This window comes from Terrapene carolina, unplaced genomic scaffold, assembly GCF_002925995.2.
Source record: "Terrapene carolina triunguis isolate 2854851 unplaced genomic scaffold, T_m_triunguis-2.0 Scaffold629, whole genome shotgun sequence".
NCBI classification, from domain to species: domain Eukaryota; kingdom Metazoa; phylum Chordata; order Testudines; family Emydidae; genus Terrapene; species Terrapene triunguis.
In genome coordinates this window covers 14,650,021-14,660,513 of record NW_020664980.1, presented here as the reverse complement: position 1 = coordinate 14,660,513, position 10,493 = coordinate 14,650,021, and the positions used below count along the sequence as shown (strand labels likewise).

The window sequence follows — 10,493 nt, the reverse complement described above, 5'->3', positions numbered from 1 at the left end:
TGGGTAGCTTGGCACCGGCACACTGGGGAGAGCTGCTGTCTATGCTTGGGGCGGCAGATTGTTGGAGGCGGCATTCTGCCCAATCCTAGGACGACACAGCCGCTTTTATTTTTATTTTTTTTGTTCCGCTCCGGCCACCCTGTAGGGGGCGGCGGCGCGGCGGATCGGAGCGCCCTGCAGGGCAGTCCTCTTCCTTCCCTCCCCGCCGACCGGAGCGGAGCCCTCGCGGCAGGCGGCAGGAGGCGGTGCAGCAGGAGGGGCCGCGTGGCAGCGCCCCTGCTGTAACCCTGGCCGCCCCCTTCTCTCTCTCTCCTCCCCCTTCCCCCCCAGCCAGTCCCCCTGCACCCGCGCTCCGGCTGCGCCGCCGCCGCTTTGTGCATAGCTCTATCTGCTGTGCGGTTATGTTTGTTTTTGCTTGGGGCGGCCAAAAAGCCAGAGCCGGCCCTGGTGTTCAGACACCCACTGGGAAACACAGCCGAGGTCCTCCTGGCTAATGGGCTCATACGTTATTTATCACACATAACCCAACAGCAAATACAGATTTTTTTTAAACTGTTTATAACTCGCTACACAGAGAATATTGCAAGAGGTGCTAGTAGATGACTCAAGGGCTTAATAGTGGGCTAAAACTCTTGCATCTCTGCATCACTGGTTGAAATCCAGCTGAGGGCCAGAGTGCCTGAAAGTTCTTTCTGTAACTAGTCACCAGCCTGCATGAAATGAGTTTAGCATCTCGATCCGTTTCCCAGTCTCCCGGTCAAAAGCAGAATCAGGAAGTACAAAGATTCTCTCCTCCCCACCACACACCTCATGCGGGAAGGTGGAGAGGGTAACAAACTCACTCTCTGGAGCTTCAGAAAATTAGCAGCCGGACAACTCTGGATTGCAGCAAGCAGAAAAATAAATTACCCATGGGACTAAACATCCCACTGTTGTACATTCAGTTAGCTTGGGCTGAAATTGCACTTTTTTTTTAAAATTACATATTCATTAAGGCCGAGTTCCAGTGAAATCCATCTATAACCTATGCTTTCACACTGGGAGAGCGTGTGATGTCTTCTGAGTAGTGCCGTGATAGCAGTATTGTCATCATTCTGATCCCAAAGAATTCCTCCTGATTTCTCTAGGGACTTCCCCATCATTTGCACCCTCCTGTCTTCCTCACTTTAAAACGGGTGACAGCCTTAGTTGGGTGTTTCATATAGGAACTCTATTCATCTTCTCACTTACAGATAATTGGGCAAATTCTGCTCACGGTTAATGCTCAGGCATTGCAGTACTGAGGATGCACATGTGTGACTGAAAGCAGGAATTTGCCCTAGGAGGAATACACATAACACAGCAGATTCATATTAAATAGAAATAAGCCTCGGAGGATAACTTTCCTTTCACTGTTGGCTAGGCTTGGCAGAATTTGATTTTAATGTTTTTGTAATTTTGACGGATAATATTGATGCTTATCTTTTTTTCTATTTTTATCCATTTTAAATTTTCACAATTGCGGGAAATTATGGGGCATCAGACAACAATTATGTAATGAAAGTCAACACTGAGATTCAAAACTTTAAAGCTTTATAACCGTTAAAACACAAATTGTCAACATCACATGTCAAAATGCACAGAGTAAATACCCTCAAATCAAACTCGAGTAAGTTCTGAAGCAGCATTTTTCTTACTTTGCCTGTCTGTAAATTTCGATTATCACTGATGGAAATATTTTTTCATGCACTTGTGTGCGGTAGGGTGAAATTGACATTTGCCGATAAAAATCTAGTTCTTACAAGCCATTATATTGATGCATACCGTGTTTATGATCACGCTATGTAATACCGCCTTAGGAGCCTAACTCTCACTGCCAGTCACCAGCAGGCCCACGCTGGTTTTCCTGCATCCCAGACCTCTCGCATCCATGCAAGTAGGAGGGAAAAGATTTGCTTCATAGTGCAGATTTTATTGCAAATAAATATTAGGAGCCGAAACCTTGCCCCCATTGTGTCTGGTTTACGCAGCTCCAGTGGCACATAGACTCAAAGTCAGCTTGAGTGGCTAGCGAAGGATAGAGCTGGTATTGCTCTGCATAACTTCCCCTCTCAGAGACCCTGGGGCACAGGTATGACTGGAGAGTCCTTCTGCTCCATTGTCCCTCAGCTGCTAGGCTGCTGGACTAACACCCTCCCCTAAGCTGTGTGCAGGTCACCAAATGGCCAGTCCCGAGGACCTGGTCTTCTGTTTCTCTCTGCTATAAACAGAGACTAAAGAAAAAGAGGAATGTGAGTTGCCTCAGTTGAAAGCAACCCCCAAGTGTGTCTCTCTCTTTCACACATTCACATTCACTCACACACTCCCTCTGCATGGCTGTTTCTTGTTTAACAAACTCCAAGACGTTGTTCCCACGCAGCACTGACCTGTAGGAAATGATCATGTAGCACATATTAGATGCACCTTGTACCACGTCTCTGAATTGTCCAGATATCCTGGGGCCAAGTTCTAGCTGGTGTAAATCAAAGGTTGCTCTAGTGAAGTTAATGGAGCCATGCTGATTTGTCTAACGTGTACTACTTAGTTGTGCATTTCCCTCCACAAACACTTGCTTTGCACCAGTTTGTGCTGCTGCTGCCGCCAACTGTTATTGTTGCTCTTGGTATTAAGGATTAACAATTACCTTCCTGCTATTTAATGGGGGAAGAGGAGCGGGGTGCTGATTACATTCCTAGGCTTTTCCTCTTTGTGGGGAGAGAATTGATAGTTCTCTGCACAAGCATTCCACCATAGCTGGAGATTTTGGGATGTCGGATTTAATCGGGGGACAGCCCCAGCCACAACCACAAACAAGCATCAAAATACGTCATTGTGGCCACATAAATGAAAAGGATAGAAAGCAGCTGGATTGGGGACATGTCTAGACTTTGGGAGAGAGCTGCTTCCTACCTCAGACCCCTGGTTATAAGAATCTTCCCTCTGTTTGTTAGCAAAAGAAAACAATCGAATAACACAGCCGCCGGGTCAGTGCAGATGCCAGCCTATGCCGAGGGGTTCTGAAAACTGAAGCCTCAGAAAGCCTGGGTAGTCCATTTTAGGAAATGGGATGCCTCAAATTCCCAACCAGCCCAGTTCATCTTCCAGTGATTTTCACCTTCAGATGTGTTCTGCTGCTTGGAACTCGTAAAGCTCAGAGCCCGCGTCTTCCCTGTGCACTAGCATTTAATCTCACAAATGCTAACGCTGGTTCACTGACCCTTTTTGTTGTTAGGATTGTTTAACAGCCATTCTGGGCCAGATTCACCTGGGATTGCAACTGTTCTAAATGAAAGGAGCATTCCTTTGTCCTCTTGTCCCTGGGCCGGTACTAAAACACAGCAGACTTCCATCTTCCTGCAAACCGCACTGTGATTATAGACACTGCATTCTTTATGATCTCTGAGATCCTTGGCCTGTTTGGATTGTCAACTCTTTGGGACAATGCCAGTCTCACGAGGTGTACTGAAGCACCTAGCACAATATGGCTCCAATGTCGGTAGGGCCTCCGGGCATTAATGTAATACGAGTAACTAACATGAATAGGTTCTGTGGTATGGTGCCGATGAAACTGAAGCAGTGTCATGGTTCTATTTACTAGGGGTAAGTCGAGCTGGTTTGGATAACCCAACAACCAACACTAGCTCCGAAGTTCACTTCTTTTTATCGTCAATAACTTTAGACTAACTGGACGATTTCCCCTGACTTGTATCTGGAGGACCCAGTGCTGTCCAAGGGGAGGTTCTGAAACAAGCCATGAAAGGGTCACTTAGGGTCGCATTTCCAAGCCCACTTGGAAGGCGGAAATCCCAGATATCGCACAAGAAAGCCTCTCCTCGAGAGTTTCCATCTCGAGCCGCAAGAGGCTCAGGCAGAGTTCAGAAAACCACCAGACTTGCGGGGGCTTGTCTGATCTGAGCTCCCAACGCAACGTTTGCCCAGAGCAACCCTATAGGGAGCAGCAGTTGGCATAGCCCGTGCTGGCAGTGGTGAGCTCCTGCAGCGCACACCAGCCCATTGGCTACATGGCAACACTTAGTAGCCCACTCAAGTGCTCCTTAACCTCCTGACTATTACATGCAGCAAACACAGACGGGCTATGAGGTTTCCTCAGGTGCCTAACAGCCTGCACAAAATGCCACTGGCAATTTTAATGTGTGTCCAAAGGGAGAGAGAGAAGCTACTTTTTGAGATGCACACTAAAGCTCCAGAGGGCAGGGAAACAGGTAAAGGGCTCTCTCTCTCTCTCCCCCACCTGCCTTCCAGGTCTAGCAAACTTTAAAAAGACAGGGCTGGCGCCTCACCCGAAGTCAATGGCGCTATCCCAATTTACAGCAGCTGAGGATCTTGCCACATACACTTTCTCTCTATTTTCATGTCCATTATCGGGATGCGTGTTTAGCTGTGTAGAAGCTCTCTCATTTAGCAGCACCTGCCTCCACCTACCCGACTGCTCCAGACTTATCTAGCTACACGCCAAGTCACACAGTTTTGTTTACTGTTCAGGCAGCTGGATGCCACGCACGATTTATCCTCTGCTGTCCGAGCCCAGCCCTGAGATCTTATCTAGACTTCTCTCTTGATCCTCTTCACCACAATGCACCGTCCCTGGCTACAATGCAGAAGAATATGGTGTACATTTTTCATCACTTTCGCCCTAATGCCTTACTCTCATGCAGAAGCAAATAATTTCGTTCCCTGACATGGATCTGTAAATGCATTTCAAATTGATTAGGCCATGGCGTATATTTTAAATTTTATGCAAAGTGGTCAGTTTCGACATGTTTTAAACATGAAAGACCATTTCCCAGTGGCTAGAGCAAGGGATTGAGAATTAAGTTTCTGGGTTCTCTTCACATCTCTGCCAGTGACTCACTCTTTGACCTTAGTCAGATCACTAAAGTTCCCTCTGCTTGAATTTCCTTATCCTAAGAGCGGGGGGGGGGGGGGGGGGGGGGGGTTTAAAGGAGCCTAATGAAGCTAGATGCCCAAATCCCATTGAAATTCAATGAGCCTAACTCCCTTAAATTCCCTTTGAAATACCAGCCATGATATTGTTTCCAAATACGGGTAATATCTGTTGGTGAAAGAATTAAAGACCACCTCCGGGGAGCTCAAAAGCGTGTCTCTTTCACCCACAGAAGTTGATCCAATAAAAGATATTACCTCCCCCACCTAGTCTCAGCTATAACATGTCCATTTGCACATACCCTCCCTTCACAGAGCTGCTGTGAGAATTAGTGTTTGCAAAGTGTGCCGGGAGGAAGGTGCTCAGATACTAGGGGGATCGGAGCCATAAAGGTATCTAGCTAAATTCAATTATTTCTAAGTATTATTATTAGATTAGGCAAACTATTGTTGGATTTTGCACGTGAATGATTGCAGCAAGCCTATCAGAAAAGATATTTTTGCATGTGAGATGAGGCCAGGCAACTTGTGTCATTTGTGGCTTAAAGCTGAAAAGGATCTGAATAACGGCATCCATTCAAAGCTAGTGTAGTCATTCATTTGCAATAGATTAAAGCCTCCTTCTGTATATATACACAACCAAGGCTGCTTTATTAGCTATCAGTTTTCCTGTATGTTCAATCTCTCGGTTCCGTCATCTCATTTTTAAAGTACAGTACATTCCAATGGAACTAGAAGGGTTTTTTTGAATAATCTTTTTATACTTAAAAAAAACCTATTAGACTCGTATTGCATTTTTCTCCCTGTATTCTCCCCAAAGCCCACGGTTAATGAGAAGAAATCAGTTTATTGCACTAGCTGGCACCTCTGTGCTGAAATGGCAGGATTCTTTGGTTACCGAGCCATTTGCTGCTTAATTGAAATTTTTTCTCCAGACTAATTTCCATGCAGAGGCTCTTTTTGAATGCAGATGTATAGTCCAGGATTGATCACCCCCCTCCATACACACTTTTTCTCCTGAGTTTGCAAATTAAGGATACAATTTTTTTTAAAGCAACCCATCCCGTTGTCCAATCTCATCTGAAACCTTGGTTTGGGGTGGGGCTATTTGCTAGATCAGACATGGGAATCAGGGTCAGACAATTTAGTCTGAAATACACCTCTACCCCGATATAACGCGACCCGATATAACATGAATTTGGATATAAGGCGGTAAAGCAGCGCTCCGGGGGGGCAGGGCTGTGCACTCCGGCGGATCAAAGCAAGTTCAATATAATGCAGTTTCACCTATAACGCGGTAAGATTTTTTGGCTCCCGAGGACAGCGTTCTATCGAGGTAGAGGTGTATATGAAAACTAGATATACTCTATTGTATAACCTATAGCTCAGGCTAGATTTAGATTGAGAGAGGATTAAAGCATAGAGGCTGTAAAGGAGCCGAGTAGATAAACAACCTCCTAATTTCATATTCCAGATCACTTCTGGTCATAAATTTTCTCCCCCGTCGGCAGACCAACATCTTTACTGCTGAAATAGAACAAAAACAAATTTAAGGCGAAAAAAACCCCAGCCATTGCAATTTGCAGAAAATTATTCCATTAATAATCTTCTGGAGATCAAACGTTGTGTTCAAGAAGGTTAAAGGCCTAGAAACTGAAACCCTGCTCTTACTTATTTGCCAGCCATTAGAGACAAGAGTCAATGCAATGCTATCTCCCCTTATACACAGGCATATTATATGCACCTCAAATCACCAGTGTCCCCTGACCCATCAGGATATATAGCATGTTGTTTTAGATGTTAGTAAACCTCCATTTTGTTCTGGGTAATGATAGTAAATTAACCTCATGCCATGCCAATCTAGGAGTTTCGGTTTTGGAAAGAGCAGTCCAAAGATGGTTTGTGCTGTAACCATTTAACCCCTGGTCAGTGTGGGCTTGGTGCCACCCCACCATGCCCCGTCCTCAGAGGATTTGCATCTGTGACAGCCCACAGAGCCAGAACTGGCTCATTAACTCAGGCTGCAGAGACTCACACTTTTAGCTCTGGAGGTCCCAGGTCTAATCCCCAGTGTAACAACCAAGATGGCAGCCACCATGCCATCAATATTAGCATCTGGTAACGTCAATTACCGAGCAGGAGGAAATGGAGACGATGTTCACAGAGACTTCCAAGCACCATTCCAAGGGGCGTTCAAACATCAGATGAAGAGCCCAATCTAGTACTTCATAGAGTCGAGGGCCAGGAGGAATCATGGTGATCATCTAGTGTGATCTCCTGCAGGACATAGGCCCTAGGACATCCCCGAATTAATTCTCTTTGAACTAGAGCAGCCCTTTCAGAAAAACATCCCAACTTGATTTCAAAATTGCCTGTGATGGAGAACCCACCATGACCCTTGGTCAATTGTTCCATTGGTGAATTACCCTCACTCAGTTTGAGTAAATGTTGAGGAGTCCCCTGAGCGTAGAGAAAAATCATGCTCCCTCTATAAATATATCATAAAATAACAGTAACTCCCAACCCCTGTCGACATCCTGATCCTGGAAAACAGTCAGATTTGCACAGGACACAACTACTACCACAGTCCTTTCCCTTCACCAGACAAGTGACAACTACCTCCCATCAGTGTGCCCCTTTCACTAATAATCCAGTAGGAGGTGCCTTACCGCCACATTTATCTTACTATGGGGTCAAATTCAGCCCTGCGCAGCGGGTCAGCACAAAACCCAGACACCCATTGAGCTCTACTTGGGGCATTTAAGGAGCACGTTGGTCTGGTACTGGCCATCTGCATGGGGGTAAATTTCATTCATTGCTCTCAGAGTCCCAACCTGTGTCCTCATTTGGAAAGCAGGATTCTCTGATGAACACGCAACAATTCCCGCATCAGGACCAGCCAGGTGCACCACATTCCCTCCCCACTGCCATGAAAACAGACACCCCCCAATGTCAAAATACAGAACTCAAGGATATACTGTGCACGGGAATACAGGGCACATTATGGCAGCATCTAGAATGATATATTAGCTCATTTCTATCTTGGAAATTAAATCTTATTGCAAACTTGAAAGTGTAGAGTCTAAGGTTTATTCTCTCTGGGTGAAATTCGTCCCTGCGTGGATAGCAGTAACAAGGGGTAGGCCCTGCTTAAGCCCTACCCTGAGGACTTCAATAGGATTTCAGTGGTATACAGCTCTTGAAGGTTTAAATGGAGTTAACTGGTGCATAGGCCTTGGGCTAGGCCTCTTCTCGGGGGTGAATTTCACCCCTTATGGGACAACTGATGACTTCACTTATTCCATCCTAGCAAGTCACCAAGTTGTCCATAAGTGGCCTCATCCAAGGCCTATGCACCAGTTAACGCCACTTCAGCCTTCCAGACCTGCACACCACTTAAATCCCAATAAGACTGTGGTCCTTGCCTTCCCCACCCTCAAAGACCTATCTGACAAGGCGTATCATTCCAGTGTTAGACTCTGCCATGCTCCAGGCCCCTGGCAGTGAAAGACCATGGGGCTGTCTCAAACTCAGATCCCTGCACTGCAGAGAACTTCATCTGCATTGGCCAGAAAGTGTGGAAGAAAACAAAGTCCCTTCCCCTACCATCCCAGAGTTCTTCATGAACTATGAAGCCATGCAACACCTATTCAAGCCAATGAGAGTCGTGCAGCTCAAATCTCCCCTGAGAATGTCAGCGCACTGTACGTGCTCCTATGCTATTTGCTATGTAATTACATGGTAATATGGTGGCCTGTAATAAAACTAGGCTAATCTCCAAGTGTGTTTTCCCACTGGGGTTCAGTTCTGGAGGTCACACTTCTGATTTAGTCAGACGCCAAGGGTCCGTACCTACATTAGCAACAGGATTTTGTTCATTCGTCATCTCGCCGGTACTTGGGATTCTATATTCAGAGATGTTTGGGCTTGGCAAACAAATTAGCAGAGACCAGCCTCATTAAGAATCCACAGAGATATCTGGCCTATCTTGCAGTGGGAACGAGGCACTGACTGCTCTGCCTACAGATCCCCAGCCCTGCACAACATGGGACACAGTCTCTATAAATGCTACAAACTAAACCTTTCCTTTCTTTTCAATCACTCAGCCTGGCAGCTTCCAAAGAAGCCGAAGCAGCAGCACGGTCGACTTCCAAACCCATGTCCCCCTCGGATTTCCTGGATAAGTTGATGGGCAGAACCTCAGGATACGATGCCAGAATCAGACCAAATTTTAAAGGTAGGCACAACCCAGCTATTTTATTTTGTTTGTTTCAGGACAAAGTTTACATGCAACCCCATGAATGTCTTTCCGGTTGAAAATGAAGTACAAATACTTCCTATGTACATCTTCCATCCTTTGGGACCCCCAAAAGCCTTTTACTAACTTGTTATAGCACTGTATATAAAGGAATCAGTTTGTTTCCAACTGAAGTGCAGCTACCTCTGGAGTGGAATGTAATGGCTTTCAAGCGGTACACTCAGCAACACTGAACACCAGGTAAAGGTAGAGCACAAAGATGAAAATTACACCCAGTTGAAACTGCAGAGGAGATCTAGGCGGGCAGAATATAACTCCCTAGATCATGGGGTCATAACCAAGCTACCCATCCCCATATTACTGAACAAGAAAGAGGGCCTGTCTAGATGCCACCTAGAGTGGAGCAGAGGGCCCAGGAATGGAAACTGGGTCTCTTTATAGAAAGGGCTATGAACCAGGGTGTTGGAATATATATGGTGAATGGGTATGAAATGACCATGTTATTTCAAAAGCGGTGAAGCCATAAGAGAGTTACATGGGTTGTCCTAAATGAGTGCTGATGGAAGCCTTTAGCCCACGCTTCCCCGTCATGCATGTCAAGTATCATATATGTCATATCTGCCACATTACAGAATTATTATTTTAGAGTTTTTAAAAAAATCATTGGGATTCTTTTTCATATTCCACCTCTTGGAAAGCCAGGTGCCTTGGTTACAGAGGGTACGACTATGCTACGAAAACACCCCACGGCCACAAATCTCAGAGCTTGGGTCAACAGGCTCGCGGGGCTCATGCTACAGGGCTAACAGCAGCAGTGCTGACGTTCAGGCTTGGTATGGAGCCTAGGCTCCGAAACCCAGCAAAGAAGGCAGGTCTCAGAGTCAGGGCTCTAGCCTGAACGGGAATGTCTACGCGCCGAGTTTTAGCCCCATAGCGCAAGCTCTGCCAGACCGAAGCTGCTACAGGTGTTTTTTGCTGTGTAGACAAACCCAGACAGTCTGTCTGAACAAGGCTCAAAGGGAGCCTTAACTACCTCTAAAAACAACTTCAATGTTGCAGTTTGTAAGCCCAATAGCCTGGGGTTTTCTGGGGCTAGGAATGACAGCTGGGCCCACTGGGAAGCTGGAAATCTCCCTTTCCAAGGGGATAAAGTCCTGCTTCTAGCTCTGTAGGATACAAGATTGCAGCCATTAAAGTCATGATGTTTTTATGAAGAGAAAAGTCATCCGTGATGCAAGACCTCATCCCTCCTGTCTTGGCGCAAGGTTTTTTATTGTTATGGTGAGGAAGGAGCAATTCCACATCAGGGGAA

The 10,493-nt window shown here is 46.0% G+C and overlaps 1 protein-coding gene across 1 annotated transcript in view; it reads left to right on the top strand.

The window, feature by feature from the left end:
• The first annotated feature begins 7,007 nt into the window (after positions 1 to 7,007).
• Positions 7,008 to 10,493, top strand: part of GLRA1 (glycine receptor alpha 1) — a 43,969-nt gene continuing 40,483 nt past the window's right edge. Inside the window, exons 1-2 of the mRNA XM_026659332.1 lie at positions 7,008 to 7,144; positions 9,030 to 9,160. Coding sequence (XP_026515117.1) covers positions 7,008 to 7,144; positions 9,030 to 9,160 — 268 coding nt within the window. The remainder of the gene's footprint in view (positions 7,145 to 9,029; positions 9,161 to 10,493) is intronic.